Source organism: Typopeltis vanoorti, chromosome 10 (genome assembly GCF_054136105.1).
Source record: "Typopeltis vanoorti isolate ZY-2024b chromosome 10, IOZ_Tvanoo_1.0, whole genome shotgun sequence".
Taxonomy (NCBI): domain Eukaryota; kingdom Metazoa; phylum Arthropoda; class Arachnida; order Uropygi; family Thelyphonidae; genus Typopeltis; species Typopeltis vanoorti.
Window position 1 is genome coordinate 121,161,285 of NC_143558.1, and position 18,543 is coordinate 121,179,827.

At 37.2% G+C, this 18,543-nt stretch overlaps 1 protein-coding gene across 5 annotated transcripts in view; it reads right to left on the reverse strand.

Annotated features, from left to right (window-relative positions):
• Vps16B (Vacuolar protein sorting 16B) overlaps nt 1-18,543 on the reverse strand; it is a 289,159-nt gene that overhangs the window by 115,470 nt on the left and 155,146 nt on the right. For all 5 annotated transcript variants that reach the window (XM_090399626.1, XM_090399624.1, XM_090399627.1 and 2 more), the window contains one exon: nt 14,679-14,813. In XM_090399626.1, coding sequence (XP_090255752.1) covers nt 14,679-14,813 — 135 coding nt within the window. The remainder of the gene's footprint in view (nt 1-14,678; nt 14,814-18,543) is intronic.

Below are 18,543 nucleotides of genomic sequence, written 5' to 3' on the forward strand. Positions count from 1 at the left end.
ACATTGCGAAAGTAGCTAAATCAGCTCATCAACTCACTTGGTTGTTGAAAAATACCTTGACGAGCAGAGACAAGCAAGTTATTGTACCTCTGTACTGAGCCCTGATAAAACCTCATCTCGACTACTGTGCCCAGATTTGGTCACCTCGGTTCCTTCTTGATGGGGAGGAGGTGGAGAGGATCCAGAGGCGAGTGACTAAGATGATAGTAGGTCTATAGAATGAACCATATGAGAACAGGTTGAAGATTTGTGGGTTGCAGAAACTAGTTGATAGGAGGAAAAGGGGAGATATGATTGAGACATTCAAATTGCTAAAAGGATTCTATATAATTAATTCAGAGGATATTTTTGAGATCAGGACTGGTGGTGGGAGAACTAGGGGACACCTATGGAAGCTGGGCAAGAGTGTGATTAGCAGGGGTGTTAGAGCTGGGTTCTTTACTTTTAGAGTGATAAATGAGTGGAATAAGCTGCCAGAGTCTGTTGTGGGTGCTATGACAGTGAGCGAGTTCAAGGCAAGATATGATAGATACTGTGAGAATGTCGAATAGTTGTGTGGACATGATGTTTAGGGCCTCCCTTGATGAGTCTAAGGACTCCCTGGAGTAGCCCGAAATAATATAATAATAAAGTTTTTCGTTCCAGTCTTTTAATCACAGAGCCTAACAGGTGATCCATTTTCTGATTTCTTTCTGCATTCAGTAGATATCCTAGAGATACAACAGATCCTTCTTAGGCCATCCATTTCTACTGCATATAGCCTTTATTTCTGACACTGTGTTAGTGATCACCCCCCCCCCCCATATATCAAAATACTTATGATGACCTTAACAGTTTTCTTTGTTTTTTTATGTGCTTTTCTGCTCCATAGCATAATAATAATAATTCACATCTCTCTTGCAAGTGCCAGATTTATGTGACATTGTTCCTGGAGTTCCCTCAAGTGCTCAACTGATTTAATTTTCATGTTCCTAGTATATCGAAGTCATACCTTATCTCTTCCTGTCACCAGCAGGTATGAAGATTTATCTGAAGTCATTCGAATTCACATGGTTCTAAATGTTTTCATATTATGAAATTAGCCATTGGCAAAAAGCAAAGAATGTATCACTTATCCCTCAGAATGAAGAATCCATCCCTCAACATATCTTGGTCTCTAAGTACATTCTCTAAATAAATTTTAAAAAGAATAAGAGACATTCATATCTTACCCTTAATCCTGTTGTTGTTTTCAATTCTTCTGAAATCTTTGATCCAACTTTAATTGTTTCTCAGGCTGTGTCACAGTTCTTCTTTATCAGCTGGATAAGTGGATCATCCACTCCATGTTTTCTAAGTGCTTTTAACATACTTGAGTAATTGACACTCATAGGCTTTCTCTAGGTCTAGAAACCATAAGGAGTTCTTATTTGCCAGATGACAGAAAAATGAGTGTGAACTCATCTGTCATATTATGAATGTTATCTGTACAGACTTCTTCCACATAAACTTAGCCTGTTGTTTTAAAATGTCCATATCAACCAGAGCTTCCAGTCAATGTTTTTTTTTTTCTTCTCTCTTTGCTCAGAGAAATAAAAAGGATTTAAACATACAAATTTATTGTTTTAATACTGACCATATTGTAATCCGTACAAACATCTTACATTCTTTGCCTACCGGTTTCGCTAGCAAACTGTCTAGCTTTTTCAAGGTGTTGACGGAAAAGCATAAAAAAGAATAAATGCAAATTGAAAGGAACATAAAAACGTTGTGAACAATCTAGTAGCTAAGGTTACATGTTCGCGTGACAGAGACTGAACGGACTTATTGTTCTTATTCATTATCACGCATGTGTGTTTGTTGTAAACGCGTAATGTGATTACTGGCTAGCTGTAGTTCAGATGGATTTAGAGAGAGGATCAGGTTTTTCCACTAACTGTTTAGAATAGTACCCTGATTCCTGTTGAGGTTTCCGCCGGTTATTATCACTATTGTGGCTTCCTTGAATAAATAAACGATGTTTTTTTACAGCTTTACAGCTCTGAATACACCTGACAAGATAAGGTATATAACTCAGAAATTAAGAAGAAATTAGATCATGTAGGATATAAAACAGAAGACAATATACTTTGCAACACAGAGGAAACTGAAAATAGATGGCCAAATTTTATAAGTGCAATATATGAGAGAGCTAACAAGATTATTCCAAGAATTAAATCTTCTTCTTCTGCAGCTTCTCCCACTTAAGTGGGAGAAGCTGCAGAAGAAGTAGTTCAAGTTCTTCATCCTCAAGTCCTCTTCTACCAGCTCCCTCCATCTCTTCTTTGGCAGCCCACTCTTCCTCCTTCCTTGCACATCCATCTGCATGATCCTTCTTCCCAAACATTCGTCGTCACTCCTCATCACATGACCAAACCATCTCAACCATGCCTCCTGTATCTTCACTCCTAAGTTCGTAACTTTCACTGTTCCCCACACAGTAATTTCTCAGACGATGCTTTCTAGTCACACCGCAAATCAACATAGGAATTCTCATCTCTGCTACTTCCATCCTACTGATGTTATTTTTCCTCAGGGCCACAGTTTCCATAGCATACGTCATAGCTGGCCTCACTACTGTCCTATAGATTTTGCCTTTCAGATTCATCAGCACCCTCTTATCACATAATACTCCAGCCACCTCCCTCCAGTTCCTCCAACCCGCTTGTATCCTGCATCACATTTCTTTCTCAGCCCCTCCATCTTCTTCCTTCCACTGTTGAACCTAAGTATCTAAAGTCCCTCACCTTCCTGATGACATTTCCTTCCAGATCCAGATTTGTCTCCTGGCCACAGCCCACTGTGCAACACATACACTCTGTCTTACTTCTGGTCAGTCTCATACCTCTCTCTTCCAGTACATTTCTCCATCTTTCCAGTTTAGTTCCGACCTCTTCTCTCACCTCCTCCGTCACCACCTCCATCACAACATTAAACAGAAATGGATTTAATGCTGACCCTTGATACAAGCCAACTGTTACCTGAAAACTTTCTGTCTGTCCCAGACAGGTCCGAACTCTTGTCTTCACATTTCTGTACATCTCCTGCACCAACCTGACATATTTCTCTGGTACCTTCTTCTCCCTCAGACACCTCCAGACTTCTTGCCTTGGCACTCTATCGTATGCTTTCTCCAGATCAATAAATGTCAGATGTAGCTCCCGTTGTTTCTCTCGAAACTTTTCCTTCATCTGCCGTAACCCAAAGATAGCATCCGTTGTTGATCTACCAGGCATGAAGCCAAATTGTTCCTTTGCAATCTCCACCTTATTCCTCAATCTTCCATCAAGAATCCTTTCTAGGATTTTCATTGTGTGGGACATCAACTTTAATCCTCTGTAATTCTTACAGTCTTCTGCATCCCCTTTACCCTTGTAGATGAGGACAAGAGTACTCTCGCTCCATTCCTCGGGTATATTTTCCTGTTGGCAAACTTTCATGAACAGGTCCCACAGCAGGTCAATTCCCCTCTTCCCCCATTGCCTTCTGCCTCCACTGGAATCCTTACAGGGGCCCACCGATTTTCCATTCCTCATCCTCTTCATGGCCTCCGTCACTTCCACTCTACTGATGTTCTGCACCATCCCCTCAGAAGGCTGCCCATCTTCTCTGTGAGTCCTTGCATTTTCCTCATTCAATAGTCCCTCAAAATATATTCTCCATCTATTTCTTATGTCCATATCTCTCCATAATACTCTTCCTTCAGCATCTTTGATCTGCCTCACATGTAAGATGTCCTTTGCTGCTTTATTTCTACATTTCGCTAGTTGGTAAAATTTTCTCTGTCCTTCCTTTGTTTCTAATTGATCATACAGATCATACAGAATATGCCATGGCCTTAGCCTGTGCCACAACTCTCTTGGCTTCTTGCTTTCTCTCTCTGTACACCTCTCTGTCCTCTCTTGACTCATCCCACTTCTGCTTTGCCTATCCTCTTAGCTGTCACTGCCACTTGTACATTATTATTCCACCACCAACCCTCCTTCCGCTCTGTAATCTTTCCAGATGTCTCACCAAGCACCTCGATTGCACAGCTCAGGATTACTTTTGAATTATGTTTCCACCAATCTTATACACTTTCTGGTCCATCCGAAATCCTCTCTAACACCAACGATTCCTCACACTCTCTTCTTTTAAGTAAAACCACTCATCCCATGGCTTCCAGAGATTCTTATCTCAATCTTATTTTAAAGTCTACGCACAGAAGTTGGTGTTGCTGTGCCACTTGATCTGTTGGAATTACTTTACAATTTGTCACAACCTTAAGATGTTTTCTTCTAGTCAAAATGTAGTCCATTTGTGAACTGTTGTTACCACTTCTAAATGTTATCAAATGTTCTTCTCTCTTGTATAAAAACCAGTTCACAATTGCCAGATCAAACGCTACTGCAAAGTCCACAATCCTTTCTCCTTTCTGGTTCATCATTCCCACTCCGTGGCCACCATACACCCTTTCAGTCTCTATTCTGTCTCCCTATGTATCTGTTCAAGTCTCCTCCGACAATCATCATCTCATTTTCTTCCAGTTCCCTCATTTCTTCATCTAACACGTTCCAGAACTCATCTTTCTCCTCTGCAGTACAACCAACTTGCGGGGCATATGCACATAATACGACCACCCGCTCTTCTCCAAGACCCAATTTCATTTGCATGATCCCGTCGTTCCTTCTACCCACTTCCAATACTTTGCCTTCATTCTGCCACACACCACAATTCTTACACCATTTCTTCCCTCTTTATTTGCTCCAGAGTAGAACAATTTATACTCATCTCCCAGTTTCTTTGCCTTTTCCCCCTTGTCTCCTGCACACATAAAATGTCCAACTTCCTCTTCCTCATCATGTCTGCCACCTCTCTTCCCCTTCCAGTCATGCTTCCAACATTCAGTGTTCCCACTCACAACATCCTCTCCACCTGCTGGGCTTGCTTCTTTAACTGCAACCACCCTTGATGCGGTAGCCCTCATCCACTTCTCGCAGCTGTAGGGTTTAAGGGGTATACCCTAGCCCTTATATCATTTTCTCTTTGACTCATATCATAGGTAGAGCTGGCAGTGAAGTTTTACGACCGGATGCCCTTCCCGACATCAACCCTCACCATTTATCTGGGCTTGGGACCGGCACCTATTGATGCTAGCTTGCCTCCTTCGGTGGCTGCATAAGATGAAATAACTTAGCAAGATAATAAAGATTCACCCCTAGCCCTCAAATACTCTAATAGCATCAGGGGGAAGGAGCAAGGAGAGGAGAAAGAAGCAAAGAAAGAAGGAGAGGGACCAATAACAGATGTATATTACATGAAGTAAGGCATGGTCCAGCATCAGGTACCTCGGGTTTGCCATGCCCATACTCACTAAAGTGAGCCCTTGAGCCCATTCCAAGAATTAAATACAATAAGAAAAAACCCTGGATGACAGAATCAATATTAGAACTTATGAATGAAAGACAAAAAAAGAAAAATACACACCAGTGTAGAATACTCAGTAAAATTATAAAAAATAAATGAAGGAAGGCTAAAGACAAGTGGCTGAATGAAAAATGCAAATAAATTCAGGAATTGGACAACAAACACAATAGTAAAGAAATGCATAAGTCAATCGAAGCTCTGACAAAGAAAATGAAAAATTTCAACTGTAATCTTTGTATAAAATATCAAAATGGAAAAAGGCTACTGGAGACACAAGATATCTTAAAAAGATGGAAGGAATATGGAAAAAAACTGTTTGACCCTGATCGCACAGACACACCAGATATATAAAATATGGATGGTGAATCAATTACATATGAAGAAATAGAATATGCTCTAAGTCAAATGAAAATAGGTAAAACACCAGCTCCTGATCAGATCCCTATCGAATTGTTAAAGAAATTAAATGAAAACACAATTAATTACCTAAGGGTTATTTTTAATAACATCTATGATACAGGATACATCCATGATGGTCTAAGAAAATCCATCTTTGTCACTATTCCCAAAAATCCAAAGACTTTTGAATGTTCAGAATATAAGTTTAACAAGCTTTAATAAGTTTACAAAATTACTACTGAGAATAATCCTAGAAAGAATAAAAGGCACTTTGTCAATAGAAAACAATCAGATTTTCAAAAAGACAAAGGTACAAGAGAAGGAATTTTCAATTTGAAAACATTATGTGAAAGAAGCCTCGATAACTAGAAAAGCATATATCTTTGTTTTATTGACTACACTAAAGCATTTGATTTAATAGATCACAAGAAATTAATACATATCCTACAGAATAATGAATTAAAAGGAAAAGATCTACATATAATTACAAATATATACTGGAATCAAATGGCCTCAATAATATATAAAAATGCATATTCTTACAACTTTGAAATCAAAAAAAGGGGGTAAGACAAGGATGTGTCTTTTCATCCTTACTGTATAATATATATAGTGAGCAAGTTTTTAAGATTACAATTTAATTACAACTTCTGTTGTAAATTTCTGTGACTAATCCATTAATCCATTTAGACATGGTATTAATTATTAACCAGAAAAAAAACAAAGTGCATGATTATATCAAAAGAACGAATAAATGAGAAACTAAATATAACTATTAACCAAAAGAAAATTGAACAGATTCAGTCTTTTATATATTTGGGACAAATGTTTACAAATGGAGGAAATTCCCTTAAAGAAATAAAAAGAAGAATAGAGATAACAAGAAAAGCCTTTATTGATATGAAAACTGTTCTAACATCCAGAGACATTAACACAGACACAAGAAAAATATTAATAAAATGCTATATCTGGTCAAGTCTTCTCTACAACAGTGAAACATGGACTCTAAATAAAGAAACAGAAAAAAATTTAGAAGCTTTTGAAATGTGGACTATCAGAAGAATGTTGAAATATCATTGACAGAGAAACTGAAGATGTTTGAAAGAAAACAAAAATGAAAAGAACATTAAAGAGCAAAAATTATTTGCTCTTTAATTATTTATTTTGGACATCTAACTAAACAAGAATGCCTTCAGAAATTAATATTAGAAGGGAAACTGAATGGAAAAAGAAGGAGAGGTACACCCAGGAGAATGTGGTTTGAAGACATTAAGGATTGGACTGGCTTGAATTACCATTAATGTTTCAGAGTAGCAAAAGAAAGAAAAACGTTCAGTGACATGATTGCCAACCTCCTTCTAGGGGATGACACTTGAAGAAGAAGGGGGTATGAATAGTACACTTTGGGAAACACCGATCTACACGTAGGTGAATGTGTGAGGTATCATTTGATTCTTAATGAGTAGAAAACAATGAATTGTTTAAAATATTTCAGTATATTCTACTATATTTTAATAATTAATTATAATGTAAGAGACTGAAATATTCTTTCTCTTTTGTTCACTTTAACATCTGCTCCATTTCAAATGGACTAAATCAAGGCTTTGGTTGCTGCAGCAGCAGCTGAAAGTTTCAAAAACCAAGTTAATTTATTATTGATTGAAGTCTTTCTGGCTAGATCTCTTACTGTCATAAAGTCTAGCTTCTCCAACTCCAGAAGAAAATTTACCTCTGGCTCTTGATAAATAACAGGATTCAGTCATAACTTATTTTCCTATTCAATCAATTATATGGAAGTGTAGATTTCCTTAGATGAATGCATAGATCAACTCTTGATACCTGTAGGTCATGTAATATTGTTAAACTTGGATTCCAATTTTATTTTAATACTTTTATTTTATATATCTTTATATTTATCCTCTGTTCTGACTTACCCCCTTAAGTAATTTCTTAGGCTAACATCAGTGAGTCATGTCTTAACTATCAATCTAGGCCGATGAGCAATTTTACAAGATGTGCATGTGGGCTATGAAGACAAAGGAAATGTCGTTAATTGGCGCCAATTCCTTTGTTTCAATACTGGTACTGGTTCTTTGTTAATTTTAGGGAAAATTTATATTTATACTGCGCCACCCTAAAATGTATTTCATGAATATTTATTCATGGAACCAAAGCCTAGATCAGCATATTGTCTCATAATTCTTAAACAATTAGCAGAGTATTCTCAATTAATCTCAATGTTATAATTTATCTCGCAGTCGTAACCCCCTATTTTATGTTTGTTAATCTTACCTCCTGCCTTGGTTCGAACTTTTATGAACGGTTCAGTAAAATGAAAATCAGGCAAGTCTTCATATTCATTTCAAAAGAATTTGTCATTTAATTCACTGAATAGACATAATACATGTTATAAGAAATTTTTACTGACATAAAATTAATCTTGATAATATTGGGAAGTGAGTAGTTTCACTTATGATTGCTAAATCTCCTTGAACATATTAGATCATAATTTCCTACCATTAATTCTAACAAGGATCTAACTCTCATTTATATATGACATCATTAAAGGCTATTCTTTTTATACTTCAGATACATTAACAAATATCTTCACACTATTATTCCAATTAAAGTATAGAGTTCCTAAGTTTCATCAGCATAATTCCAAAGGTTCTTTCAATGAGGCTCAGTCCTGAGTTGAAGATTTTACCTCATCTTCTTCTTCTTCTTTATACCCTCTTTTACCTTGCAGTGTCGAGGGTCCATTGATCATCGGACCTCACTCTGTTTACAGGATAAGGTGGTCAGCCTTATGCCCCGGTGTATCCTATGGCCTGTAGTGTTGCGTTCTCAAGGCCAGTTTGCCTGCTTTGCGGGATGAAAAACCCCAGAATAAACTGGGGAAAAAACCCTGCTGTCCACGCCCAAGACTGGCTAACTTGGCTATGGCTGAGGAAGATCCTTCAGCTCCTCACATCACCGACGGGAATCGAACCTAGGACACTCCTTCCCCAGGCATATGGTTGCGAAGCGCAATTGTCCCCTACACGATTTTACATAACAATTAAGAGTCTACATTACCAGTAGTTGGGGACATACTAGGCCTTCATGTGTATCCCTTCAGCACCTTCAATTTCCAGATTACTTTCCAGATTTACCACGGCTTTTCTACATATCAGTTGAATTTGGACTTGACACATCGCTGATGGGGGAAGCAATTCTGGCTCCCTGCTCGCTCATCAATTGGCTGGGGCATGGGCCTTCGATCTCCGGCGTGATCTGGAACTTTACCGTGTCAGGTCATTCCACAGCCTAGAACTGCCCATGGATACTGCTGCTTGCTGCGATGACCTCACGATGGACTTCTTCGCCGATGACCACTCCAGTACAGAAAAAAAGCCATGAGCTGGCACCGCAGTGCCTTGTAAATCACGCGCCCTATGTTTCTTGCCTACGTCATCCTGATTTCTCCCTTTCCTCATGGCGCGTCACTCCTTTCAACACTTAGTGCCAATCTCTCCCCTAGCGTGTTCTTCAGAGGACACCCACGTGTGCATCCTATTAGGTGCACGTGTGACTAATATGACTTGGGTTGTCCTTTGCCTTCAACATTGTAATAGCACTTACATAGATTACATATAGTTTCGTCGTCGTCGTCCAGTAGCATCCTCTAGCAAGAGGGTTGCAGCAGATGAGCAGCTCGTCTCCATTTCTCTCTGTCTGTTGCTTCCATCATTCTTAAACCAGTCCATTCCATGATGTCATTAAACCACTCTCTAGTTGGTCTTCCACGTCTTCTCTTCCCCTCAACTTTCCCTTGTAATATAGTTCTTGTCAGGTGTCCCGAAGAACCTCTCAGAAGATGTCCTGCAAATCTAGTCTTTCTTTGCAAAATATTCTTTAACAGTGTTCTTTCCATCTCAACTCGTCTTAAAACTTCTTGATTTGATATTCTTTCTGTATAGCTAATCTTTTCCATCTTTCTATAACACCACATTTCCAATGTATTAATTCTTTCCATATCTCTCTTTCTTAGTGTCCGACTCACTTCCATAACTTGCAATACTCCAAACTGTTGCTTTAACTATTCCAATTCTAACGCCTATTTTAGTGTTCTTGTTTATTAAAATTCTCTTCATTTCCATAAATGCCGATTTAGCTTTGCCTAGTCTATTTCTAATGTCCAACTCTGAAGTTCCTTTCTCTGAGATCCAGCTACCTAAATATTGAAATCTTTCCACTTCTAAAATCTTTCCTCCACATCTTATTTTTACATTATCTCCTATTTTTCTACCCGTTATCATAATCTTGGTCTTTTTTGTGTTAATTCTTAGTCCATACTCTTTACAAGAGTTTTCAATTCTTTGAAAAATTTGTTGTAACCCATTTTCACTTTCTGCCATCACTACTACATCATCCGCATATATTAGGTTATTAATGATTCTTCCGTTTATTTTTATTCCTTCTTCTACATCCTCAAGTGCCTCTCTAAACATTTGTTCACTATAAAAGTTAAACATATAGTTTAAACTTTACAAAACACTTAATTATTTTCAATATGATGCATTAGGTAAAACTTTCTTAAATATTAACGTAACTGATAAATTACAATTGCTTATTTTTCTCGATATATTAATACTGACTCCGGAATTGATAAACCATGTTAAATCTGAATGAAGGTAAAGGTTTTGACTTTTCCTTTCATTCAGAGTATAACAATATTAACCGACAGCAAAGTTCAGTTTCTTTTTACTGAAGAAAAATGCATATTTATATTATTATTTTTTTTTTATTTAAGAAAATCAGTAGATTTTTAATGTAAAGCAGAAATGCAGGAAATTCTGATGGCAGAGTTCATCTTATTTCATTTTACTACTTAATTCCAAACTTCATATTTTTTCCAATATAGAAGCAAATATAGTAAGAATAAAATCTTTTCTTCATTAAGTCAACAGCAATAACACACTAAAAGTCTGTTTCAAAGATTTGGACAAAAATGATTTCATTCCTTTGCAGTCAAAATGTTTAACTGCTTGATCAAGTCAAATGTAATTTCATTCTTTCTTTTAAGGTTACACAGTGGTCAGCATTCATAGTGCAGATTTTATAGAGACACAATGCTGGCATGGTTGGCTGAGTGATTAGTGTATCCTCTCTCCAGCCAAAAAGGCTGTGGGTTCAAATCCCGCTGTGGGCATGGATGTTTGTGATTGTCTGTGAAAATACTAGTGGTGGTGGTGGACAGTAAATGGCATTGAGGTAGTTGCAGTTTGTTTTGGCTGGATTGAGTGATGGAGACAGAGTTGTAGAGAGGTGCCCTCTGTCGATGAGTCTTTGGACTCCCTGGAGGCGTCACATAATAATAATAATAAAAACACACATGGTAGAATAATTACTTTACTTTACATTAAGCAAGTAACAATGCTACCATTGTCCTTTCGGACAGCATTCCTGGATAAAATGAACCTATTGGTATCAGACCACATGTACCAAATGGTGATTTACAACCCTACAAACCGCATCAAAAAGAAAACAAAACAACAGAATTAATCAAATTGGTGATCACATGGCCAGAGGAAACAACCAAAAAACTTATACTGCATTATGCCCTTGCTCCCAGAATTTACAGTCTGCCAAAAATACACAAAACAAACATGCCACTATGACTGATACTTGAAGGAATCGACAGCTCTAATTATCACTTCGATAAGAAATTAGTGGCCACACTCAAGGAGTTGGTAGGTCATTACACCTCCTACATAAAAAATGCATAACACTTTATAAACAAGATTAGAAATATCACACTCACCAACAAAGATTTATTAGTCAGCTTTGACATAACTGCCCTTTTCACTAATATCCCAATTAATGATACTATTCTTCTCTTACAAAACACATTTCAGCCCGATATCACAACTCTCTTTGCCCACGTACTCTGTTCTGGATATTTCCTGTGGCAAAATAATTTTACCTGCAAAAAGAAGGTACGGCCATGGGCTCACCACTCCCCCCAATAACTAACTTTTACATGGAAGACTTCGAGCAATGAGCTCTAGATTCGGCCAGCCTAAAACCCAAAGTCTGGATCAGATATGTTGATGATATTTTCGCTATTTAGCCCCACGACCACGAAACATTAAATACATTCCTAAGCCACCTGAACAAACAACACAAACACATCCAATTCACCATCGAAATCAAAAATAACAACTCTCTTCCTTTTCTAGACACACGTCTTCCCTCAGGCTGCCTCTCCTTCACTGTCTAATGCAAACCTACACATACATAAAATTTCAAACTACCATCCAATACAAAAACTAGGAGTCCTCAACACCCTCAAACGCAGAGCCCTAACAATTTGCTCTAATGAACAAGCTCCGAACAAAGAATTTGAAATCATTAACCAAACATTTGTAAAAATGGCTACAATAAAAAAACAGTTCATAAGATTCTCCATAAAAATGCCATTAAATTCAAAAAAGATTACAAGAATGCCATAGCCATACCCTACATTAGGGGCATTTCAGAAAATAGATAGCACACTACTTAAATACAACATCAAGACAACCTTCAAATCCCCGACAAAATTAAGAAACTTACTTAGCTCCTCCAAAGATCCTCTTCCATACCTTGCCCAAACAAACAACACAAACACATCCAATTCACCATCGAAATCGAAAATAACAACTCTCTTTTAACAACTGAATAACAATTGAATTTTGTAAACCCAGGGGTTTACAAAATTCAATGTACCTGTAACCTACCTATATGAGAAACAGGATGCACCATTCCAATCAGAAAAGATAAAATGCCACAGAATTAACTACAAAGGCACTAAGTCCCTACACCGCACCAAAACCTGGTTTGAAAGAAAATTCAAAGAAGCTTGTGAAATGCTGAAATATCCAAACCTGAACAAACGATGGATTAATTATTCAAGTTGGAGGACCCATGTAGTTTGTATATTGTGCATATGTATTCCTGATGATGACCTCCATATAGAGGTCGAAACGTCGACTGTCGACTTGCTTAATGTTAAGTAATTATTCAAACACATGTGTTGTGTCTCCATAAATTCTTCACTAGAAATGTAATTTATATTTTATGCTTATAGCAACTCTACTGTTCTATGTGAAATTAAAACTTTTCTTGTTTCTTTCCTAAAAGGAAAGAATATTTTCACACTCTACTGACCACTGCAGTTTTCTATTTTCATTCCTCTTAGCAATCACCCATTCATGATATTCTGATTTCAGCTGTTTTCTTCCAGCTTTCCTGTTCCCCATTTTGGAGAGACCAATGGTAATGCAAATTCACAATGCTTAGTTAGAATAGTTTGCAGTCACCATTAAAGTTTTTGTGCAGCATAAGAAAGTAACATTGTGTTCTTGAAGTTTTTTTTTTTAAAAAGAGAAAATTAGATGTTTTTTAAATTCTTTATCAGATTTTGTTATCTTTCAGTTATATTTTTAGCATCTCACAAGGCTATACAGGTAAGTGAAACCTATTCTGAATTGAACCTGTACAGTTAATTCTAATTACAGCAAACATCACTGCTATAACAAACTACTGAAAAATACTGATCCAAGTCCCACGGGTACAATGCTGTGTTAAATGAAATCCAGTATAGCATGCGCTCATGCACACACACACACAGCTCACTATAACAAACAATTTTTGTGGTCCCTATAAGTTTGTTGTAGCAACAGCAACTGCATTAGAATAGTAGTACAATAAAACAAAATTATCTTAACAACTTTCATTCAGAGGCAAAAATAACTTTTAATAACACTAACTTTTATTTCTTTCTTTCTTTAATAATCTCTTTTTAATTGTAAAAATTAATTTTATGATGCATGGCATGACTTTCTTTCGAATGAATACAGAACAACTGCTGTCTCACGCCAAATTTATAACTTTGACAGCACTTACATAAAAATGAATAGTAAACATAACTAAGTCTATGTTCCAACTCACAGATTCCTGTCTCTATATAGAAACGGAAAGATTACTCTAAAAGGACGCCAGATCTATATGTTATTTCTACTGGAAAAGGAGATGGAATTTAGCAACTTAGATGAAGCAGTAGAAGAAACCTTTTTTGCTGGCACAAAAAATTGAACTGCATGAGGTAAGAATATTTATACTTCAGTGAATTCAGAATATTTATACTTCAGAGTCAGGAGGAATAATGTGTGCTATGTAAGGGTGATAAGGAAGGATCCTAAGGAAAAGAAGAAGAGAATCTTATATCTTTGGAAAAAGGCCTTAACAAAGAAACTGACTATGAACATTTTGTTATTGTGTAAACAAGGTGTTTAGTCTAGTGGACATGATTAAGTATATGTTAAACAAGCCCATAACAGAATGAGTCAGTTAAGAGATAATGATCTCTAAAGTGTAAGTTTATTTTAAAAGGCCTTGGATCCAGTTAATTTTGTAGTTAGTCATGTAATTTTATTTGAAGTGTATATATTGTTTTTGTTTTATTAAATGTGTACATTTTGTATTTGGTCTTGAGTCAGTGATTTTTTGGATTCTGAAAGAAACAGTTAAAAGTTATTGCACCAATCGGAATTGAACTCTTGTGCATATTATATAAAAACACTCAGAAATAGGAATAATCATTATAGAAAAATCTCATAACAAATGAGAATTGATAATAATTAATAAATAATCCCTCTTGATAACAAATATTATTACCATTATATACTTTATTATAATTTATAATTTATTATAGTACAACAGACTGAAGAGTAAGTTGTTGTGTAACATAACAGCAGTGTAATTTTTCAAATGTTATTTGTAGGATAGGAAGTTTTTTTACTAAAAAAAACAAATACTTTTGAAAAGCATACTTCTGAAAGGTTATAATGATATAAGCAACAGTAGTAGAGAGTTGTGATAACAGAGGTATTCAGAAGTGAAGCAGATCGGGGAATCTTCTGAAAATATGAATTTGTTCCTTCTTTCTCTTGCCGTGCATCTTCTGCCTGATAAAGAAACAATAAATTCAATTAAAAATAAAGATGAAGTAATAAAATAAATCATGCAGAAAGAAGAACTTATTAATATTTAAAGATTGTGATCAATATCTGTTGAATGTAATTTCTTGGAATAACCTGAAGGTTGTTCAAAAACATAAATATGTTAAGATAAACAAAAACATAAGTAATAATAAGTAAACATAGTTAATAAAAACATAAGTAAGTTATCAAAACTCCTGGGACCTAGATATTAAGTACATGATTCACACAAAGTATCACTTATTCTCTACTCACTACACATAACATAATACATGAATATTATTATTTTAACACATCTCTAAGGTGTCAAATGACGTATTGAGAGAGGTGTCCTATGATATTTTCAGGGATGGATTCTCATTCTTTCTACCCTTTGAAAAATTCTTTCATCATCTATCTAGCAGACTCCTCTTAATTTTTTTTATTTTTTATTATTAATCTTTGTACTGGTTATGGGCAGTACTACTCTTACATCACCTCCAGACTTGATATAAGCCTAAGCCTTTAGAAGTGTTTTACCCTATGCCTGTTCTAGTTATCATTGTAGTCATTCTCTAGTGGCATGGGTCCTCAAGGAGAGAACTTTCATATCCTTATGCATAAGCCCAAGATGTTTTAAGTCCTTATAGCTATCTGTGCTCATACGCCATGTAAAGAGATGGCGGCACTGGTAAACTTTGGAGTTACCCCATATTTACATCTCCTGCATCTTACTAACTAGATCTTTGTTATTCTTATAATAGTTTACCTTATTATTATGGCTATAGGCTAGTGGGCACCCTGTTCCCACCACCTGGGCATCAACTACCCAAACATCACCATCTCTTTTAATCACTAAGTCTGGCTTACGCTAACCTGCAGAGGTCCTATAATGGGGTTCCACCGCAGTCTAACAACCTTTGAGCAGGACTTCTCTACATTAATAAAAAGGCATCGAATAGAGAAAAAGTCAACTGCTGGTTAAGGCGTTCCTGCAAGCCAACCTTAGTAAAGGCTACAAGAATAAGATCATCCGCAAAGGCCATAGCATTAAAGGAAGAAGTGCCTAGAGAGTAGCCTACATGGCTAGGAATAGAGTGAAGAAACTCATCTATGATACAGTTAAAGAAAAGGGGAGATAGAGAATCACCCTGCAACACCCTACACTGTGGGAATAGAAGTTGCACGGGACCCTGTTGTGATAGTGATGCAGCTACCCAAGTATAGGTCAGTAACATAGGAAAGAAAGGGTTCTGGACATCAAGCAATAGACAGCGCTCGAAGGAGAGCAGGAAGGGAGATGCTACCAAAGGCCTTTTGGAGGTCCAGTGATGGCATATATATATATAGAGGCTTAAGGCAGTGTTGGGAATCAGAGAGAAGAGAAGAAAGAAGATATATATTCTCGGCACAGCCATCCAAAGGGACAAAAGCTGTCTGTCTATAATCATGCTGTATATGTTGCTGAAGTCATTTAACTAAGATTTTATGATAGAGTCTATGAATCAGAGGGGAGATGGCAATAGGTCTAAAGTCTAGATCATACACTCTTCCCACTTACCAAACTTTGCTGTGCACATTTACCTTTAATCTATTATTATTTTTACTGCACAGGCACTCCCATGGAGTTCTAAGACTCATTATGGTAGACCCAAACTATCAACACAATATCTATTGTACTTCTCCTCGAAACCATTAATAGACAAAGCACTCAAGTGATCCAGGCAACCTTTGCTATTCATTCCGTATTCTCCAAGTGAAAAATCTAGTTCTCAAGTCCTTGTTAACCAGATTCATGCCCAACTTCCAGAGATAACCTCTTGCTCTGTCCCCTCAGCCAAGTGCTGAAATATTTCCTTTGTATTATTATTATTACTATTAAATAATAATAATATTTAAGAGACAAATTATTTATTTGTCTGATAATATTTAATCTCCCCGCGATGAGTCTTTTGACTCCTCCAAGGAGTCAAAAGACTCATTGCGGGAGGTCCTTCCTAGGAAACACAAAGCCTATCATGCCACTCCTTCAACTCATTGACCGTTCTCGCACTCACCACTCTATCAGGCAATGCATTCCATGGTTCAGCCACCCTCCATTCAAAGGAACCACTCCTCAACCTCTTGCTCACAGTTTTCTTTCGTAACTTCCAGGAATGGCCCCTTGTCATCACTCCTTCGTGCTGCTGTTCAACCAAGCGAAAGAATTTCCCAGTGTCAACCCTGTAACCACCTCTCAACAGTTTAAAAGTCTCAATCATATCACCTCTCCTTCTATCCACCAAACTCTGCACTCCACATTCCCTCAGCCGATCCTCACAACTAACATTGTACAGTCCTGAAACCGTCTTTGTTATCTGCCTTTATACGATTTTCACAGTTAATTTATCCCCTTCAAATCCTGGGGACCAAATCTGAGAACAACAGTTCTCAGATTTGATCTGATCAGAGTCTTATACAACGGAATGATAACTCTTTTATCTCTGCAGGTCAGCGTCCTTCTCATTATTGCAGCAATCCTCTGTGTTAACTTCACCACCTTTGCAGTATGTCCCCTGAATTTCAGGTTTCTATCAATCATCAACCCCAGATCACTTGTCTCCCCTACTTCCTCCAGTATAGCTCCTCCAATAGAGTATGCAGTGTCCCAAACCTCAAGACCTTACATTTTGCTGCATTAAACCAACACCCCTATTCATTTGCCCATCTGTCTAGTTTATTCAAATCCTCTTGCAGGGCTACTGCATCTGCACTATTACTAATAACCTTTCCCAGCTTCACATCATCCACAAACAACTGAATATCCCCCTGCAATCCACTGACAATTCATTGATATAAAGGTTAAACAATATAGGTCCCAGTACTGAGCCCTGTACCCACTTGTTACTCTCTGCCTCCTTGAAACCGCCTCACCATACACAACTCTCTGATACCTATCGGACAGTCAATCCTGAATCCAGTTGACCAATCTGACATCCAAAACCATGTGCTGCAACCTAAATGATTGATAGAGTGATCGATGTCCTTGGCATCAATCACTCTATTCCCATTTTTATCCCACAATGTCATTCTTCCAAAATCATTTTTCATCCTACTGGCCACATAGCTAAAAAAATTCCCTAGGATTTTCTTTCGAGATCTTAGGGCCAATCTCTTCTCATATTCCAGTTTCACCTTCCTTACCATACTAGTCAATCTCCTGGCCTGTGTCTTATATTCTTCATGCATCTGCACTTCACCTGTCTCCTTATATCTCTTCCATAGCCTCTTTTTCACATGCAGTTCTTGTTTAAGTTTGTCATCCACTTTCACCAAATTGTGTCCTCTTCTTCACTTGTGGAATACAGCTTACTATTGCTGCTAACAAATATTCCTTCACAATTTCCCAAGCCTGATGATATCCCAGCCTTCCAATTCCTCCTTCAATGAAACTTCACCAAGTTGATGTCTAAGACTATTATAATCACCTGCCTTATAATTCCACATATGTTCCCGTCTTTTTGATACTCCTGCATGTCTATTCATCTTCCAAGTCAAAACCACATGGTCACTCTCTCCAACTGGTAATTAATCCTATCCCCACTTCCTTTTTTTTTTTGCCTATCAACAACTTTTACAACTCACAAATCCTCAATCTATCCTGATAGGAAGCATTCCACAGAACACTCACCATCTTGGCCACTTACCTCTGGAACCTCTCCACCACTTCCTCATTTCC